The sequence below is a fragment of the Procambarus clarkii genome, chromosome 74 (genome assembly GCF_040958095.1).
Source record: "Procambarus clarkii isolate CNS0578487 chromosome 74, FALCON_Pclarkii_2.0, whole genome shotgun sequence".
NCBI lineage: Eukaryota > Metazoa > Arthropoda > Malacostraca > Decapoda > Cambaridae > Procambarus > Procambarus clarkii.
In genome coordinates this window covers 29363234-29385671 of record NC_091223.1, presented here as the reverse complement: position 1 = coordinate 29385671, position 22438 = coordinate 29363234, and the positions used below count along the sequence as shown (strand labels likewise).

General features: G+C 42.2%; 1 protein-coding gene across 1 annotated transcript; it reads right to left on the bottom strand.

The window, feature by feature from the left end:
* Positions 1–3155: 3155 nt before the first annotated feature.
* Positions 3156–21140, bottom strand: LOC138356874 (uncharacterized). The gene is made up of 3 exons (XM_069313222.1): positions 20339–21140; positions 4985–5032; positions 3156–4021 (listed from the first exon to the last, which is right to left on the bottom strand). Exons 1-3 carry the CDS (start codon positions 21138–21140, stop codon positions 3156–3158), a joined length of 1716 nt encoding a protein of 571 aa, XP_069169323.1.
* Between the last annotated feature and the right edge of the window lie 1298 nt (positions 21141–22438).

Here is a 22438-nt window from a genome sequence, read left to right as displayed (position 1 = left end):
AAACATGTGAAAAATCCAGTCACTTGAGCCTGATAAACAACCCTACTACTTAAGGCCAATCAACATCACGGCCACTTACGCCCCATGAACAACCGCAGCTTCTTAAAGCCCAGACACAAACAAGCCAAGTATGACCCTCAAACATACCAGCCACTTACGACACAAAAACACAGCCACTCGAGGATATTAAACAACCTAACCACTTAAGGCACAAACAACCCAGACATTTAAGCGCTACAATATATCTCTGCCTTTGAAGCGCAATAAACAACATGGCCACTTAAGTCCCATGAGCATCACATTCACTTATAACAACACTTCAAAAACAAGTCCCATAAACAACCCAGCCAAATAAGGCCCATAAATGCTCTTCACTTAGGGCCAATAAAGAACTGTGCCATTTAAGGCCTTCAAGCACCCAAGCCATCTAAAGTCCACAATCACCCAAGACATTTAAAGCACAAAAACAACTTTGCCACTGTAAGCGTCTAGGTAATCCTGCCACTTAAAGACCATAAACATCTGTCACTAAAGGCACTTAATGTGAACCCCAGTTAATGCCCATATGCAAGCCAGCCACGTAAGGTACACAATGAACCCTGCAACGTAAGGTCCATCAACTTCTAAGCAACATAAGTTCCATTAACAACTTAGCCACTAAGTTGTTAATGGAAGGCCAGTAAACAACCCAGGGTCTTATTGCCTACTTACACCTCTGACACTTAAGCCCTATAACCAACACTTCCACTTAAGACCTAAATGCATTCCAGCCACAAAATGCCACACAAACAATCCAGCCACTTAAGGCTCATGAACAACCATTTCACTTAAGGCCCATAAACAACCCTGCCATTTAAATCACAAAATCAACCTTGCTGATAAAGGTCCATACCTAAAGCTGTCACTTAAGGCCCATGTACAACTTATTCACTTAAGGCCCTTAAACAAGTGAGCTGCTTAACGCCAATAAACAAGGCCGCCATTTAAGGCGTATAAGCATATCTTCCACTTAAGGTTCATAAACAACCGTGCCACGGAAGGACTTTTAAATGACACTACAGTTGGAGCACAAAGAAGGCATCCACTTAAAGTCCTTAACAACTTTACCAATTAAATCCAATAATCCACCCAAACACTTAATGCATTTAAACAATTCTGCAACTTTAAGGCCTATAAACTAATCAAGTCACGTTAAGCCCATAAACAACTCTGTCACTTAACAATTATGGAGTAAGGCCCACAAAGAACCCACCCACTTGAGGGCCTCCCCCCCCACATAGAACCCACCCAATCTAGGGCCCCCCCCCACACATAGAACCACCCACTTAAGGGGGAGGCCAACAAAGAACCCACCCACTTGAGGGGCAGGCCCCCATAGAACCCACCCACTTAAGGGCGGGCCCACAAAGAACCCACCCACTTAAGGGCGGGCCCACAAAGAACCCACCCACTTAAGGGGGCCCCACAAAGAACCCACCCACTTAAGGGGGGCGCACAAAGAACCCACCCACTTAAGGGGGACCACAAAAAAACACCCACTTAAGGGGGGCCCACAAAGAACCCACCCACTTAAGGGGGTCCCACAAAAAAACCTACCCACTTAAGGGGGGCGCACAAAGAACCCACCCACTTAAGGGGGGCGCACAAAGAACCCACCCACTTAAGGGGGGGCCACAGACAAACCAGTGTAGTGGGATCATTACATCAGCTTTTAGATCAAGAAAAAGAAACCATCCCTACGATGTGTAACGTGAAGTAGACAAAATGTCCAACATAAGGAGAGGAAAGTGTACTTACCTTACAGAGACCAATGAAGAGCAAGAGGCAGGTGAGGAGCCCCACCAGAGACAGGCACAGCATCACCATTCCCAGATGGTTGATGACTGAAACATGAGAGGGTCATCATTATTTACTACCTCACAGACTGGGGTGAAATTATACACGACACCGCTCTATATACAACACATATCCATAACTATTACTCACATTAACAATAGCACTAGTCAAGCAGCTGGCTGTCGCTAGGTCACAATTACCAACAGTGGTACACTAGTCAACCTAAAACTTGCTTTACAGCCATGAACATGGTGGGTAGTTTGAACTCCTCAGACATATATTCACAAATATCTAGGGAGCTCAGGCAGCGTGCGACCTATATAATAGTGAGGTAGTGACATATATAATAACAGAATGGGGTAAAGTCTCAGTACGGACATAAGTAACACCAGTCAAAGTTCTCAACTGCCTGCAGACACGAGACTGTCAAATGACAGGTTTTATGAAGGCAAGTTTAGACTAAGTCCCAACTGGACTAACAAATGGTAAAGTCTAGACTCTTCGTAAATTCGACAGAGTCCACAATGGCTGTAAAAGTGAAAGTCAATTACTCTACGAAAGTACAAGTCTACAAAATTAAACTCAATCACATTTCTTCCAAACGTTGGCGTTACAATGTCTGAGTGAGGATGTGTCGCCTGCTCGCTCCGATAGTTTGGGGTGGTTGCCGTTTTCGCCGGCAGGGGGTGTGGGTGTCTGTACCCTCCCTGCTGTTCCTGGTGGTGTGGACGTGGCGCTTTTACGATGGGCGGCCATCTTCCCCCTGTCGTGAGGGTAAACTCCATCGGATTGGAGTTTACTGGCCGTGCTGGTTACCCGCTGGTGGACGTGGTATTGAGTGACATGCTTCGTGTCCCGGTTGGGGACGTATATGGCATTGAGCTGGTAACTGCTCACCATGTTATTGTCAAGTTTGTGGGTGAGGCGGTGTACTGTGCTTTCTTACGGAGGTACGAGGGCCGTACTTTGCAGCTACAGGGCGGCACCGGGTCTGTAACCATTTCAGACCGTAGTGGTGCTGTGACGTATGTCAGTGTTCATGGCGCCCCCATGGAGTTTCCTGAGACTCTCCTCCGGCGATTCTTCCAGAGGTACGGCTCCGTCATCAGTGTGCGGATGAACTCACTGTCGTCTGGCACGTATTCGGGTGTGAAGACCAACATTCGGACCCTCGGGATGCGACTGAGGTCGGACATACCGTGCTCTGTCCGGCTGTTGGGGTACTACGTGCGTGTGTTTTATGCCCGGCAACCCCGTACTTGCTTCCGGTGTGGCCTGTTGGGGCATCAAGTTGCCGGGTGCGATGCGGCCCTGGTTGCTCAAGTCAACTTGTTCCAGGAAGAGGATTTCCCGCCGCTCACTCTGGACGAGGACTCCGGGGGTGAGGAGGTGAGCGTCCCGTTCATTGCTGAGGCTCCCCCTGCGTCACCCGACGTTCCCCCGGTTGTCATCGACCCTCCTCCAGATGTTGCGGTGCCGTCGGATGCTACTTCTGCTCCTGTCGCTGTTGCTCCCGTGGACCTTCCTGTTGCTCCCTGTGAGGCATCGCCGTGTGCACACCCGACTTCAGCTGCTGCACCTGGCCCTGCATCCTCGCCTAGGGTCCCGGCTGTGCTGGGTGCTGGGGTGGCTGTGGGGGCCCCTGATGTGTGTGGTCCGGTTCCCCCTGTGGTCGAGGCTGCTGCTGTTCTGCGGCGGGCGTAAGTTCGTCCGGCTAGTGGGGCCCGTGTTTCTGAGTCAGCTTCCGGCTCTGACGATCTCAGGCCGGTGCCCAAACGTTCCCGGCGTTCGTCGTCTGCCTGGGCTGATGTTGGGGAATTTAGTGACTGTGGGTCTTCGGGTGTGGATGGGGTGGTTCCGGATGCGTCGCTGGCTCCGCAGTTAGTGGTGGCGGAAGTCCATGTGCCTGCTGACGTTGGTGCCTGTGTCTCGGGTGTGCCTGATGTTTCTTCTCCACCGGGGGCCTCTCCGCGGTGGGGCGTGGTGTCCTCCGCTGCCAGGAATGGTGGGGTTGAAGGGATTGGGCGTGGCCTGGTGGTGACCTTGCGGAAGGATGTGCGCAGTTCGGTATCCCGGTGGTCGTCCGGTGGTGTGCCCGTGGACGCTGGTGCCCCTGTGATGGTGCCTTCTGTCCGGCTCCCTCTGAGGATTTCCGTTGGGGACTTGGGGACTGTGTTACCGGAGTCTGTGATGCCGTTGGGTCACTGGGCGCGGATTGCTCTGTTACCGATCTGCGAGGAGGCGCTGGACTTTCAGGGTGGGGCAGTTCCATTGGTGTGGGAGCGTGTGTCGGTCACTCGGATCAGGAGTGATACCATTTGGGTGCCCTGTTTGAGGGTGTTTGTGGCCAATGTCCCGGATGATATGGCGTCCCCGGTGGATGGTCAGGGCCCTTGGCAGTGGTTGCGATGGGAGGCGTTCCATGTACGATTCCCTCGGGACGTGTTTCCGGGCAAGTATGTCTGATGATTTTCTACTTTTGTGCTTAATTTTGTGCTGTGTGCCCTTCTGGCTTTTGTTTGCCTTTCGGTAGTTTGTGCCCGTGACTCTCTCTTTGTTTGTGGCGAGGCGGGTGGCTTGGTGTGTGTGTTAGTCTTCATGTCTTTATTTTGTGTTATTACCGTGCCCTATGTGTTTTATTTTATGCTTATGCTTATGTGTTTGTCTTTTATTTGTATCTTTTTTTTATATTTTTTTGTTTGTTATTGGCTGGTTGTGTGGTGTGCTATTTTATTGTATTTTTTATTATATTTCATTTTGTTCATACTGTTGTGCTTTGTTGTCAGTCCTTCAGGCCGGCGCTTCTGTTTTGTTTCATACTGCTAAAATGTTTTAACTTGTTGCTATGTTCTTGTTTTGCTTGCATTGCATGCTTGTTTGTGATTGTTTTCTGTTTTGTTCTCTATTTTGTAACCTTTTGTGTATTTATTCTGCATTTCCTGAAACCTTTCCAGTTTTGGTACTTGTTGTTCTGTCGGTCCTTCTGGCCGGCGGTTTCTTTGTTTTGTTCTGTTATGTTTATAATTTTATGTTTTATTGTAATTTAAATCGCATGCTTGCATGTAAAAATATAAATAAAAAAAAAAAAAGACTGTCAAATGACAGGTTTTATGAAGGCAAGTTTAGACTAAGTCCCAACTGGACTAACAAATGGTAAAGTCTAGACTCTTCGTAAATTCGACAGAGTCCACGATGGCTGTAAAAGTGAAAGTCAATTACTCTACGAAAGTACAAGTCCAAAAAATTAAACTCAATCACATTTCTTCCAAACCTTGGCGTTACAATGTCTGGTAAAGTGACAGAGTCAGAATTTCCTTTCAAAATTTCAAATCCCCCATACCAGGAACTAGACTGACTCCAAAACGAGGAAATTCGACTATCTCCACAAATCAGGAAAATTAGACTAACTCTGAAAGGTCATGGAATTTGTTAAAGTCTACAAACCATGAAATTTGTACAAAGTTCACAAAGCTCCTCACCAGAGACTATGTCCATCCAGCAATAAAATAAGAAAGTCCCCACCCGGCTCAATAACATATATAAGTCACCTGCCAAACTGACATATATATCAAATTGTGAAACACTGATAAAAAACTGATCCCCCTACTCTAGTAATAATACTTCTTAAATAAATACCGATAAGAAGTCCTCAGACATATCTAGGGAGCTCAGACAGCGTGTGATCACCTCCTCCTCTCCAACACCCAACATCCAGTAAGGAGGGAGCAAGCAGCCTCTGCACACCTGGGGCGGCAACATCGGTACCAACTCCGCCAAAATTGTATAACTACCAATATCGAGCACAAAAATAAACATAACAACATAAAGGAGAACACAATAGACTCTGGAACATACACATTTTTTCACTACACAAGAATATAATACACACAGTATAATATTATTATACATGTATACCCAACACGAAGAATACCAACCTCACCAGGTTGGCAATACTTAAACTCTCGCTGGCAACGAAATTGGGTGGGGGGGGGGGGGTAGGGGTAATGACAGTAGCTTCACCGACCAGCTAGACGAGCAGTTACGCACACTCAACAACCCACCAATATATATATATATATATATATATATATATATATATATATATATATATATATATATATATATATATATATATATATATATATATATATATATATATATATATATATATATCCACCTCTCTCAAATGTAGATATAAAATCGGAGATGCGTAAGTTCTATTCAGTTGTGTATTTGTAAACTAAAGTCTTTGAAAATGAAATAAGTTTTACGAAACGCGCTTGTGTCGCGTCAGACTAGAAATAAAAATGAATTTTGGAGAATTGATTTTTGATTTACCTCCAACAGTGAAAAGAAATGTACGAAAGATTGAGAAAATTCGTGTTAGAATTATTAATCTTACTTTTTCGGTCATATTTAATAATATATATATATATATATATATATATATATATATATATATATATATATATATATATATATATATATATATATATATATATATATAAATAGGTGCTCCTCTCGGAAGGAATGCCATCGACGGGGTCCTTGGTAAGAATATCACTGACCTGAAGAGGATGAACGAGAGGATTGAAGACATCGATGCTCATGATGCACTTTACCTCATCACCAGATGCTTGTCCCTCCCCAGGCTGACCTACTTTCTAAGATGTTCGCCATCTTTCAACAATATTAAATTAGAAGAGTACGACAGCTTGCTGAAATCAACACTAGAAAAAGCCCTCAATCTTTCCCTTAGCGACTTACAGTGGAAACAGGCCTCCCTTCCTGTCAGACTCGGGGGCCTTGGCGTGCGCACAGCAACACAAATTGCTGTACCAGCGTTCCTGTCCTCTTCAGTGGGGTCTGACAACTTGGTGAAGGAAATCCTACCTGAGCACCTAGTTCAACAGGCTGGGGTACATGATCCCAGCTTCACAGACTGCACAACCAAATGGGTCTCTCTCGCAGGACCAGCACCCCAACCACCGCCTTCTGAAGCCCATAAGCAATCCAGCTGGGATCGCCCCATTGCCGACCAAGAAGCTGCGACTTTGTTAGAAGCTGCGACAACACCACATGACACTGCCCGACTTAGAGCTGTAGCAGCTCCCCATGCAGGTGATTTCCTATTAGCAACCCCAATGTCAGCAACCGGCACCCGTCTCACACCGCAGGCCCTCCGAATTGCCGTGGCTCTCCGCTTCGCTGCCCCAATCCACACCGAATACAGGTGTATTTGCGGCGAGGCAGAGGCCGACAGATACGGACGGCATGGCCTTCTCTGCCAAAGGACAGGAGGATGGCATGCAAGACACGGCGAGGTCAATGACATTATTAAGAGAAGCCTTACCACAGCCGGTTGTCCAGCAGAGAGAGAGCCCCGTTACCTAATGTCCCGCAACTCTGATGAGCCTGTCGGTCGCCCAGACGGAATCACGGTGAACCCCTGGAAGAATGGTAGACAGTTAGTGTGAGACTACACATGCGTTTCAACTTTAGCCAATACCTATGTTGACTTCAGTGCTACACAAGCAGGAGGAGCTGCCAATCACCGAGAAGCGGCCAAGTCACGTAAATACAGAGACCTTGAGCACCACTACAATTTTGTCCCCATTGCCTCAGAGACACTTGGTGCCTGGGGTAAAAGTGCTGCTAGCTTTTTGAAGGAGTTGGGGTCTAAGCTAATCGAAACAACTAGAGACCCTAGAGCTGCCAGTTTTCTTTTTCAGCGCCTTAGTGTGGCAATCCAGAGAGGAAATGCTCACTGCATCCATGGTTCCTGCCCACCATCTGAGGAGCTGGAAGAGCTGTACAACTTGTGACAAGCAGCCTTGCACCCTGCATGTAATCAATATTGTAACTTTTTTTGTGTAATGACATTTTAAAATAAAGTTAGATATATATATATATATATATATATATATATATATATATATATATATATATATATATATATATATATATATATATATATATATATGTGTGTGTATATCACGAAAATAAACACGTGATTAAGAATGTGACAATGTCAGACCACGAAGGAAAAATGAAACAGGAAATTTCCTTAAGTACTTTCGTATATTAAATACCTTCTGAAGATGTATTTAATATACGAAAGTACTTAAGGAAATTTCCTGTTTAATTTTTCCTTCGTGGTCTGACATTGTCATATATATATATATATATATATATATATATATATATATATATATATATATATATATATGTCGTACCTAGTAGCCAGAACGCACTTCTCAGCCTACTATGCAAGGCCCAATTTGCCTAATAAGCCTAGTTTTCATGAATTAATGTTTTTTCGACTACCTAACCTACCTAACCTAACCTAACCTAACGTTTTCGGCTACCTAACCTAACCTAACCTATAAAGATAGGTTAGGTTAGGTTAGGTGGGGTTGGTTAGGTTCGGTCATATATCTACGTTAATTTTAATTCCAATAAAAAAAAATTGACCTCATACATAATGAAATGGGTAGCTTTATCATTTCATAAGAAAAAAATTAGAGAAAATATATTAATTCAGTAAAACTTGGCTTATTAGGCAAATCGGGCCTTGCATAGTAGGCTGAGAAGTGAGTTCTGGCTATTAGGTACGACATATATATATATATATATATATATATATATATATATATATATATATATATATATATATATATATATATATATATATATATATATATATATATATATATGTCGTACCTAGTAGCCAGAACGCACTTTTCAGCCTACTATGCAAGGCCCGATTTCCCTAATAAGCCAAGTTTTCCTGAATTAATATATTTTCTCTAATTTTTTTCTTATGAAATGATAAAGCTACCCATTTCATTATGTATGAGGTCAATTTTTTTTATTGCAGTTAAAATTAACGTAGATATATGACCGAACGTAACCAACCCTACCTAACCTAACCTAACCTATCTCTATAGGTTAGGTTAGATTAGGTAGCAGAAAAAGTTAGGTTAGGTTAAGTTAGGTAGGCTAGGTAGTCGAAAAACAATTAATTCATGAAAACTTGGCTTATTAGGCAAATCGGGCCTTGCATAGTAGGCTGAGAAGTGCGTTCTGGCTACTAGGTACGACATATATATATATATATATATATATATATATATATATATATATATATATATATATATATATATATATATATATATATATATATATATATGTCGTACCTAGTAGCCAGAACTCACTTCTCAGCCTACTATGCGAGGCCCGATTTGCCTAATAAGCCAAGTTTTACTGAATTAATATATTTTCTCTAATTTTTTTCTTATGAAATGATAAAGCTACCCATTTCATTATGAATGAGGTCATTTTTTTTTTATTGGAGTTAAAATTAACGTAGATATATGACCGAACCTAACCAACCCTACCTAACCTAACCTAACCTATCTTTATAGGTTAGGTTAGGTTAGGTAGCCGAAAACGTTAGGTTAGGTTAGGTTAGGTAGGTTAGGTTGTCGAAAAAACATTAATTCATGAAAACTAGGCTTATTAGGCAAATCGGGCCTTGCATAGTAGGCTGAGAAGTGAGTTCTGGCTACTAGGTACGACATATATATATATATATATATATATATATATATATATATATATATATATATATATATATATATATATATATATATATATATATATATATATATATATATATATATATGTCGTACCTAGTAGCCAGAACTCACTTCTCAGCCTACTATGCAAGGCCCGATTTTCCTAATAAGCCAAGTTTTAATGAATTAATTGTTTTTCGACTACCTAACCTACCTAACCTAACCTAACCTAACTTTTTCGGCTACCTAACCTAACCTAACCTATAAAGATTGGGTAGGTTAGGTTAGGTAGGGTTGGTTAGGTTCGGTCATATATCTACGTTAATTTTGACTCCAATAAAAAAAAATTGACCTCATACATAATGAAATGGGTAGCTTTATCATTTCATAAGAAAAAAAATAAAGAAAATATATTAATTCAGGAAAACTTGGCTTATTAGGCAAATCGGACCTTGCATAGTAGGCTGAGAAGTGCGTTCTGGCTACTTGGTACGACATATATATATATATATATATATATATATATATATATATATATATATATATATATATATATATATATATATATATATATATTATCAGACTCCTTCTGAAGATGTATTAATATACGAAAGTACTTAAGGAAATTCCTGTTTCATTTTTCCTTCGTGGTCTGACATTGTCACATTTTTAATCACGTGTTTATTTTCGTGATATACACACATATATATATATATATATATATATATATATATATATATATATATATATATATATATATATATATATATATATATATATATATATATATATATATATATATACATATATATATGTGTATGTCACGAAAATAAACACGTGATTAAAAATGTGACAATGTCAGACCACGGAGGAAAAATGAAACAGGAATTTCCTTAAGTACTTTCGTATATTAATACATCTTCAGAAGGAGTCTGATAATATATATATATATATATATATATATATATATATATATATATATATATATATATATATATATATATATATATATGCAAACAAGCCTGAATGGTCCCCAGGACTATATACAACTGAAAACTCACACCCCAGAAGTGACTCGAACCCATACTCCCAGGAGCAACGCAACTGGTATGTACAGGGACGCCTTAATCCGCTTGACCATCACGACCGGACATAAGGAAGTGATAGCCGAGGCTATTTCAACCACTTCCCCGCCGGCACTCGGATGGTAATCTTGGGCATAGCATTTTATCAAATCACCTCATTCTTTGGGGCACACGTGAGGAACACAAATGCAAACAAGCCTGAATGGTCCCCAGGACTATATACAACTGAAAACTCACACCCCAGAAGTGACTCGAACCCATACTCCAAGGAGCAACGCAACTGGTATGTACAGGGACGCCTTAATCCACTTGACCATCACGACCGGACATAAGGAAGTGATAGCCGAGGCTATTTGAACCACTTCCCCGCCGGCACTCGGATGGTAATCTTGGGCATAGCATTTTATCAAATCACCTTATTCTTTGGGGCACACGTGAGGAACACAAATGCAAACAAGCCTGAATGGTCCCCAGGACTATATACAACTGAAAACTCACACCCCAGAAGTGACTCGAACCCATACTCCCAGGAGCAACACAACTGGTATGTACAGGGACGCCTTAATCCGCTTGACCATCACGACCGGACATAAGGAAGTGATAGCCGAGGCTATTTGAACCACTTCCCCGCCGGCACTCGGATGGAAATCTTGGGCATAGCATTTTATCAAATCACCTCATTCTTTGGGGCACACGTGACGGAACACAAATGCAAACAAGCCTGAATGGTCCCCAGGACTATATACAACTGAAAACTCACACCCCAGAAGTGACTCGAACCCATACTCCCAGGAGCAATGCAACTGGTATGTACAGGGACGCCTTAATCTGCTTGACTATCACGACCGGACATAAGGAAGTGATAGCCGAGGCTATTTGAACCACTTCTCCGCCGGCACTCGGATGGTAATCTTGGGCATAGCATTTTATCAAATCACCTCATTCTTTGGGTCACACGTGAGGAACACAAATGCAAACAAGCCTGAATGGTCCCCAGGACTATATACAACTGAAAACTCACACCCCAGAAGTGACTCGAACCCATACTCCCAGGAGCAACGCAACTGGTATGTACAGGGACGCCTTAATCCGCTTGACCATCACGACCGGACATAAGGAAGTGATATCCGAGGCTATTTGAACCACTTCCCCGCTGGCACTCGGATGGTAATCTTGGGCATAGCATTTTATCAAATCACCTCATTCTTTGGGGCACACGTGAGGAACACAAATGCAAACAAGCCTGAATGGTCCCCAGGACTATATACAACTGAAAACTCACACCCCAGAAGTGACTCGAACCCATACTCCCAGGAGCAACGCAACTGGTATGTACAGGGATGCCTTAATCCGCTTGACCATCACGACCGGACATAAGGAAGTGATAGCCGAGGCTATTTGAACCACTTCCCCGCCGGCACTCGGATGGTAATCTTGGGCATAGCATTTTATCAAATCACCTCATTCTTTGGGGCACACGTGAGGAACACAAATGCAAACAAGCCTGAATGGTCCCCAGGGCTATATACAACTGAAAACTCACACCCCAGAAGTGACTCGAACCCATACTCCCAGGAGCAACGCAACTGGTATGTACAGGGACGCCTTAATCCGCTTGACCATCACGACCGGACATAAGAAAGTGATAGCCGAGGCTATTTGAACCACTTCCCCGCTGGCACTCGGATGGTAATCTTTGGCATAGCATTTTATCAAATCACCTCATTCTTTGGGGCACACGTGAGGAACACAAATGCAAACAAGCCTGAAAGGTCCCCAGGACTATATGCAACTGAAAACTCACACCCCAGAAGTGACTCGAACCCATACTCCCAGGAGCAACGCAACTGGTATGTACAGGGACGCCTTAATCCGCTTGACCATCACGACCGGACATAAGGAAGTGATAGCCGAGGCTATTTGAACCATTTCCCCGCCGGCACTCGGATGGTAATCTTGGGCATAGCATTTTATCAAATCACCTCATTCTTTGGGGCACACGTGAGGAACACAAATGCAAACAAGCCTGAATGGTCCCCAGGACTATATACAACTGAAAACTCACACCCCAGAAGTGACTCGAACCCATACTCCAAGGAGCAACGCAACTGGTATGTACAGGGACGCCTTAATCCGCTTGACCATCACGACCGGACATAAGGAAGTGATAGCCGAGGCTATTTGAACCACTTCCCCGCTGGCACTCGGATGGTAATCTTGGGCATAGCATTTTATCAAATCACCTCATTCTTTGGGGCACACGTGAGGAACACAAATGCAAACAAGCCTGAATGGTCCCCAGGACTATATACAACTGAAAACTCACACCCCAGAAGTGACTCGAACCCATACTCCCAGGAGCAACGCAACTGGTATGTACAGGGACGCCTTAATCCGCATGACCATCACGACCGGACATAAGGAAGTGATAGCCGAGGCTATTTGAACCACTTCCCCGTCTGCTCTCGGATGGTAATCTTGGGCATAGTATTTTATCAAATCACCTCATTCTTTGGGGCACACTTTAGGAACACAAATGCAAACAAGCCTGAATGGTCCCCAGGACTAAATACAACTGAAAACTCACACCCCAGAAGTGACTCGAACCCATACTCCCAGGAGCAACGCAACTGGTATGTACAGGGACGCCTTAATCCGCTTGACCATCACGAAAGGACATAAGGAAGTGATAGCCGAGGCTATTTGAACCACTTCCCCGCCGGCACTCGGATGGTAATCTTGGGCATAGCAATTTAAGGCGTCCCTGTACATACCAGTTACGTTGCTCCTGGGAGTATGGGTTCGAGTCACTTCTGGGGTGTGAGTTTTCAGTTGTATATAGTCCTGGGGACCATTCAGGCTAGTTTGCATTTGTGTTCCTCACATGTGCCCCAAAGAATGAGGTGATTTGATAAAATGCTATGCCCAAGATTACCATCCGAGTGCCGGCGGGGAAGTGGTTCAAATAGCCTCGGCTATCACTTCCTTATGTCCGGTCGTGATGGTCAAGCGGATTAAGGTGTCCCTGTACATACCAGTTGCGTTGATCCTGGGAGTATGGGTTCGAGTCACTTCTGGGGTGTGAGTTTTCAGTTATATATATATATATATATATATATATATATATATATATATATATATATATATATATATATATATATATATATATATATATATATATATTTATTTATTTTGGTAGCAGTCTTTCCTGTAGACATATATTATTAAATATGACCGAAAAAGTAAGATTAATAATTCTAACACGAATTTTCTCAATCTTTCGTACATTTCTTTTCACTGTTGGAGGTAATTCAAAAATCAATTCTCCAAAATTCATTTTTATTTCTAGTCTGACGAGACACTTGAGCGCGTTTCGTAAAACTTATTACATTTTCAAAGACTTTAGTTAACATATACACAACTGAATAGAACTTACTGAATAGAATAGAACATCTCCGATTTTGTTTATATCTACATTTGAGTGAGGTGGATGGGGTGAGGTGGTATTTAATAAGGTATTAATTTCATCAACACAAGCCAGAACATGAAACAATGGGTATTGAATAGAAGTGATTGTAGAAAGCCTATTGGTCCATATTTCTTGATGCTTCTATATTGGAGCGGAGTCTTGAGGTGGGTAGAATATAGTTGTGCATTAATTGGCTGTTGATTGCTGGTGTTGACTTCTTGCTGTGTAATGCCTCGCAAACGTCAAGCCGCCTGCTATCGCTGTATCTATCGATGATTTCTGTGTTGTGTACTAGGATTTCTCTGGCGATGGTTTGGTTGTGGGCAGAGATTATATGTTCCTTAATGGAGCCCTGTTGCTTATGCATCGTTAAACGCCTAGAAAGAGATGTTGTCTTGCCTATATACTGGGTTTTTTGGAGCTTAAAGTCCCCAAGAGGGCATTTGAAGGCATAGACGACGTTAGTCTCTTTTAAAGCGTTCTGTTTTGTGTCTGGAGAGTTTCTCATGAGTAGGCTGGCCGTTTTTCTGGTTTTGTAGTAAATCGTCAGTTGTATCCTCTGATTTTTGTCTGTAGGGATAACGTTTCTATTAACAATATCTTTCAGGACCCTTTCCTCCGTTTTATGAGCTGTGGAAAAGAAGTTCCTGTAAAATAGTCTAATAGGGGGTACTGGTGTTGTGTTGGTTGTCTCTTTAGAGGTTGCATGGCGTTTCACTTTCCTTCTTATGATGTCTTCGACGAAACCATTGGAGAAGCCGTTGTTGACTAGGACCTGCCTTACCCTACAGAGTTCTTCGTCGACTTGCTTCCATTCTGAGCTGTGGCTGAGAGCACGGTCGACATATGCGTTAACAACACTCCTCTTGTACCTATCTGGGCAGTCGCTTTTGGCATTTAGGCACATTCCTATGTTCGTTTCCTTAGTGTAGACTGCAGTGTGGAAACCTCCGCTCTTTTCCATGACTGTTACATCTAGAAAGGGCAGCTTCCCATCCTTTTCCATCTCGTAAGTGAAACGCAGCACGGAACTCCGCTCAAATGCCTCCTTCAACTCCTGCAGATGTCTGACATCAGGTACCTGTGTAAAAATGTCGTCAACATACCTGCAGTATATGGCCGGTTTCATGTTCATGTCGACTAAGACTTTTTGCTCGATGGTACCCATGTAGAAGTTTGCAAACAGGACACCTAGGGGAGAACCCATGGCGACCCCATCTACTTGCTTATACATGTGCCCATCCGGGCTCAAGAAGAGTGCCTCTTTAGTACAAGCTTGGAGTAGTTTCCTTAGGATATTTTCTGGTATGTCAAGAGGAGTACAGGCTGGATCACGATACACTCTGTCGGCAATCATCCCGATTGTCTCGTCCACTGGTACGTTAGTGAACAGCGATTCTACGTCCAACGAGGCTCTTATTCCTGTGGCCCGTGTGCCCCGCAGTAAGTCAACAAATTCCTTTGGCGACTTCAGGCTGAAGGCGCAAGGGACATAAGGAGTCAGCAGGCCGTTGAGTCGCTTCGCTAGTCTGTACGTGGGTGTGGGTATCTGGCTAATGATTGGCCGAAGTGGGTTTCCAGGCTTGTGTGTCTTGACATTTCCATACGCATATCCAGGTTTATATTCCCCAATGATCTTTGTCAGGTGGAGTCCTGATTTCTTGGCGTTCACAGTTTCGATTAGTCTGTTGACCTTTGCTTTCAATTCGGCTGTAGTGTCCTTCGTTACCCTTTGGAATTTAGTTTGGTCAGAGAGTATGAGGTTCATTTACGCCAGATATTCGTCTTTTTATATACATCATTCTTAATACACAACAACAATATAGTATAACGGAGTATAACATGTGTACCATACATGTTATATATATATATATATATATATATATATATATATATATATATATATATATATATATATATATATATATATACATATATATATATATATATATATATATATATATATATATATACATATATATATATACATATATATATATATACATATATACATATATATATATATATATATATATATATATATATATATATATATATATATATATATATATATATATATGTCGTACCTAGTAGCCAGAACTCACTTCTCAGCCTACTATGTAAGGCCCGATTTGCCTAATAAGCCAAGTTTTCATATATATATATATATATATATGTCGTACCTAGTAGCCAGAACTCACTTCTCAGCCTACTATTCAAGGCCCGATTTGCCTAATAAGCCAAGTTTTCCTGAATTAATATATTTACTATAATTTTTTTCTTATGAAATGATAAAGCAACCCTTTTCTCTATGTATGAGGTCAATTTTCTTTTATTGGAGTTAAAATTAACGTAGATATATGACCGAACCTAACCAACCCTACCTAACCTAACCTAACTTATATTTATAGGTAAGGTTAGGTTAGGTAGCCAAAAAAAGCTAGGTTAGGTTAGGTTAGGTAGGTTAGGTAGACGAAAAAACATTAATTCATGAAAACTTGGCTTATTAGGCAAATCGGGCCTTGAATAGTAGGCTGAGAAGTGCGTTCTGGCTATTAGGTACGACATATATATATATACATATATATATATATATATATATATATATATATATATATATATATGTATATATATATATATATATATATATATATATATATATATATATATATATATATATATATATATGTCGTACCTAGTAGCCAGAACGCACTTCTCAGCCTACTATGCAAGGCCCGATTTGCCTAATAAGCCAAGTTTTCATGAATTAATTGTTTTTCGACTACCTAACCTACCTAACCTAACCTAACCTAACTTTTTCGGCTACCTAACCCAACCTAACCTATAAAGATAGGTTAGGTTAGGTTAGGTAGGGTTGGTTAGGTTCGGTCATATATCTACGTTAATTTTAACTCCAATAAAAAAAAATGACCTCATACATAATGAAGTGGGTAGCTTCATCATTTCATAAGAAAAGTAATAGAGAAAATATATTAATTCCGGAAAACTTGTCTTATTAGGCAAATCGGGCCTTGCATAGTAGGTTGAGAAGTGCGTTCTGGCTACTAGGTACGACATATATATATATATATATATATATATATATATATATATATATATATATATATATATATATATATATATATATATATATATATATTTATATATATATATATATATATATATATATATATATATATATATATATATATATATATATATATATATATATATATATATATATAGAGGGTTAAGGCGTACCTGTTATGCCAGTTGCTGGAAGGCTTCTGTGCTGGCTAGGGTTCGAGTCTCCTGGTGGGAAAGTGTTCTAAAGTTGTTTACTTGACTCTCGTGTTTAGGAGAGTTGTGCCTTAAGCATAGACACTGTGTCTTCCCATATTAACAGGGACTTGATGAAATTAACGTCTAAATGACCCCTCACTTGCTCTAGTGCTCTTGGGAGGTGGTGATCTTTGTGGTATTTAAATACTCCGAAGTTACCATCTCTTTTAAGGGTCTGAGCAGGTGATGGAGAGGGTTAAGGCGTACCTGTTATGCCAGTTGCTGGAAGGCTTCTGTGCTGGCTAGGGTTCGAGTCTCCTGGTGGGAAAGTGTTCTAAAGTTGTATACTTGACTCTCGTGTTTAGGAGAGTTGTGCCTTAAGCATAGACACTGTGTCTTCCCATATTAACAGGGACTTGATGAAATTAACGTCTAAATGACCCCTCACTTGCTCTAGTGCTCTTGGGAGGTGGTGATCTTTGTGGTATTTAAATACTCCGAAGTTACCATCTCTTTTAAGGGTCTGAGCAGGTGATGGAGAGGGTTAAGGCGTACCTGTTATGCCAGTTGCTGGAAGGCTTCTGTGCTGGCTAGGGTTCGAGTCTCCTGGTGGGAAAGTGTTCTAAAGTTGTATACTTGACTCTCGTGTTTAGGAGAGTTGTGCCTTAAGCATAGACACTGTGTCTTCCCATATTAACAGGGACTTGATGAAATTAACGTCTAAATGACCCCTCACTTGCTCTAGTGCTCTTGGGAGGTGGTGATCTTTGTGGTATTTAAATACTCCGAAGTTACCATCTCTTTTAAGGGTCTGAGCAGGTGGTGGAGAGGGTTAAGGCGTACCTGTTATGCCAGTTGCTGGAAGGCTTCTGTGCTGGCTAGGGTTCGAGTCTCCTGGTGGGAAAGTGTTCTAAAGTTGTATATATATATATATATATATATATATATATATATATATATATATATATATATATATATATATATATATATATATATATATGTCGTACCTAGTAGCCAGAACGCACTTCTCAGCCTATTATGCAAGGCCCGATTTGCCTAATAAGCAAAGTTTTCATGAAATAATTGTTTTTCGACTACCTAACCTACCTAATCAAACCTAACCTAACTTTTTCGGCCACCTAACCTAACCTAACCTATTAAGATAGGTTAGGTTAGGTTAGGTAGGGTTGGTTAGGTTCGGTCATATATCTACGTTAATTTTAGCTCAAATAAAAAAAAATTGACCTCATTCATATTGAGATGGGTAGCTTTATCATTTCATAATAAAAAAAATAGAGAAAATATATTAATTCATGAAAACTTGGCTTATTAGGCAAATCGGGCCTTACATAGTAGGCTGAGAAGTGCGTTCTGGCTATTAGGTACGACATATATATATATATATATATATATATATATATATGTCGTACCTAGTAGCCAGAACTCACTTCTATGCCTACTATGCAAGGCCCGATTTGCCTAATAAGCCAAGTTTTCATGAATTAATTGTTTTTCGTCTACCTAACCTACCTAACCTAACCTAACCTAACTTTTTCGGCTACCTAACCTAACCTAACCTATAAAGATAGGTTAGGTTAGGTTAGGTAGGGTTGGTTAGGTTCGGTCATATATCTACGTTAATTTTAACTCCAATAAAAAAAATTTGACCTCATACATAATGAAATGGGTAGCTTTATCATTTCATAAGAAAAAAATTAGAGAAAATATATTAATTCAGGAAAACTTAGCTTATTAGGCAAATCGGGCCTTGCATAGTAGGCTGAGAAGTGCGTTCTGGCTACTAGGTACGACATATATATATATATATATATATATATATATATATATATATATATATATATATATATATATATATATATATATACATATATATATATATATATATATATATATATATATATATATATATATATATATATATATATATATATATATATACACAACAATAATATAGTATAACAGAGTATACCATGTGTACCATAGTAGCATACGCATGAGTATAATTACATTTTGCTGTAAAGTACTCAAAAGACACATGGTAAATAATGAAAATAAGTGTACATTGACACTAGTTAATGACTACAGCGTATCCAGTCATAACTTTTTTTTATGTATATTTATTTTTACATGCGTACATGTGAATAAATACAATAAAATACGAAACAAAACAGAACACAAACACAAAGACACAGACAAAGAAAGACAAATGCACTAATCACCGGCTCTAATCAAAGGCACAGAGTCATTAAGCACGAAATACATAAAACATCGGCCTGAAGGGCCGACAAACAAAACAAGAAACACAGCAGTACATTGACAAAATACCCAAACCCTTACCCAACAACCCAACCCGTGAAACAACACAAAACAAGCCAACTGGCCCTGAAAACCACACAGAGAGGTACAATACATAACACCAATAGAGTAAGTACAATACACTCACAAACACACGCACGCAACCCCACACCACACACACAAACGAACACAACATCACAACACAGGGCACAAACACACAAACACACAAAAATCACTTAACAGGAGGAGACACGACAGTGGCAGGCATATACTTCTCAGGAAAATCATGACTAGGATATTTCTGTTTATAAGCCTCCCACACTAAGTACTCCCAATCGGTAGAACAACGGTCCCCCTGCTTCAGGGGGCGAGCATAAACTCGGGAACCACCAGATCAGGCAGAAACGGCAACATCCGGAGCTGGGCGACAGTTGTCGCATAACGAGGTAAGGCAGAGCGAAGGGAAGCAGAAGACACAGAAGAAGTGGACGCAGGCCCCCCGAGACGGCTCCGCCGCCGGACGCACAGAAGAAGACGATGAAGGCCGCCGAGACAGCAACCCCACACCTGATACCTCAGGAGACACAGTAGAGACGGTCGGAGACGGGAGAGGAGGCAAAACCGCTGCCAATGAACCAGGGGACGAAACTGGGGGCACGGAACCCCCAGAGCGAGCAATCTTCTTGAACATCATCACCAGGCCACTACACTCACCAGCAGGAGGAACCACCCCCATGCAGAACCGGAACCATCCGACGCAGGCGACGCACCGGAAGCAAGCTCCACAAGCACCTCACGAGAAGAAACATCGATACAGGCAGCCGCAGGCACATGGACTTCCGCTACCACCGAGGAATGGGAGGGAACCTCACCACTGTCACTGGAAGATCCACCATCGTCGAATTCTCCCGCATCAGCCCAATCAGAAGATCTCCGGGAACGCTTGGGCACCGGCCGCACATCATCAGAGCCGGATGTCGACCCAGAGACCCGGACAACACAAGCCGGGCGAACCGACGCCCGCTGCAGGACGGCAGCATCCTCAACCACACGGGGAACCAGGTCGAGCACAGTAGGAGGTCCCACAGCGACCCCGGCACCCAGCACATCCTGGGCACGCGGCGAGGGTGCAGTGACAGGCACCACAGATGGAGAACAGGAAGACGGGGAAGCCGCACATACAGGAGTCGGAAGAACCACGGAAGCATCCAGGACAGCAGCCGGTGCAGGACGAACACCCGACGGCGATATAACCGCTTGAGAGGCAACCGCAACAGGCGACGCAGCCTCTGGAGGAGGGGCGACATCTGCAGGAGACGCTACAGGCGACACACGCGGTACGGCAGCAGCCAAAGCAGCCTCCACACCCACCGAATCCACCTCCACAGGGAGCGGCGGGAAATCCTCCTCACGGAAGAGGTTGACGGGCGCGACGGCAGGTTCAGAGCACCCAGCAGCCTGATGACCCAAGAGGCCACAATGGTAACACGTACGGGGCTGGCGTGCATAAAACACTCGAACAGAACACCCCAGAAGCCTCACTTGAGAAGGAATGTCCATCCGCAGCCTCATTCCTAGGGTGCGAATATTGGACCGCACACCCTTGAGCGGACCCGAGGAGAGCAGGTGCAACCGAACACTGACAACAGCCCCAAACTGGTCGAAATAACGCCTCAGCAGTCCCTCCGGAAATCCCAGGGGCGCCCCATGCACGCTGACATACGTGATGGCACTACTGCGATCGGAGACAGTCACAGTGCCCGCGCCTTCGGGCAGGGGCAAGGTCCGCCCCTCGTACCGATGTACCGATGTAAAAACGCCCTATACACCTCCTCTGTTGTTAGTTTAACAACCACTCGACGGGTAGACACCAGCTCAAAACCATATACATCCCCCACAGGGACCCGCAGTATGTCACACAGCACCAAGCCCACCTCGGGATATCCCGCCCGAGCAGAAAACTCAAGGCCGATTGACTGGGCATGCACCACAGGGGGGACGGGGACGCCCATGGCGCCGACACGCCAAACCACACCCGCCCCCTCGCAACTCTAGGTAGCAACTGGCAGGTCAAGCAAGCATGTCTTGACCCCCTGGCGGCCAACAAGCCAACTTCTCCAGTCATAACTGGTGTATGCTGAGTCATGAGTCACCAAGATGGGAACTCAGGGCTCAGTAACCTCCTGCTGTTTCGTGTTCACACCCTCATACTGAGCTACTGATGACTTACCCTTCTATCTCCTCCATTGAATTCCCTTATTTTCTCTATTGTCCGGTTCACGGGTCAGGGTTATTTAACTCTCCTTCTCTCAATTAGAGCTCTCTCAGGAACAAGAGTAAACAAAGTTGTCTAACAGACACAAGTTTATTACAAACAAAAAAGACTAAAATATTAAACGGTGCCATGGACGGGGTCCCCAACTTGTAGCACGTAACTTGGACATAGTCTCTTCAAAACCTAGTTACTCAACAGCTTAGGATATTATGTCATATACATATAAATATCCTGTCAATACAGAACTAGTTATCAATATAATGAACTTGTTATAACCATTATTCTTCAGGAACATACATAACTCTACTAAATAATACTCAAACAGCTGCTTAAGAATATAGTACAAAGTCACTATTAGGGATCACTGCTTCAATAATTGTTATTATTCTTCCATGGAGTCTCTGTACATCAAGTTCTGCCTCACAAGGTTACCATTCTCTTCTTCATCGATCTTGCTGGGCATAGGTTACATAGTCATCTTCAAACATAGGCTTTGGCATGTGAATCAATGAAAACGAGTAACCGCTCTTATTTCCATTCACTGTGTCTAATACACTTATACAATGATCTCCACATATAAACAAACAAAGATGTC

Coding starts and splice junctions, on each gene's coding strand:
- LOC138356874 (XM_069313222.1), bottom strand. CDS start 21,140: ATGAGGCTGCGGATGGACATTCCTTCTCAAGTGAGGCTTCTGGGGTGT. Junction 5,033..20,338: donor GCTTGTGGAGCTTGCTTCCG/GTGCGTCGCCTG, acceptor TCACTTTTACAG/CCATCGTGGACTCTGTCGAA. Junction 4,022..4,984: donor GAGTCTAGACTTTACCATTT/GTTAGTCCAGTT, acceptor ACGGCATCACAG/ACTCCGGTAACACAGTCCCC.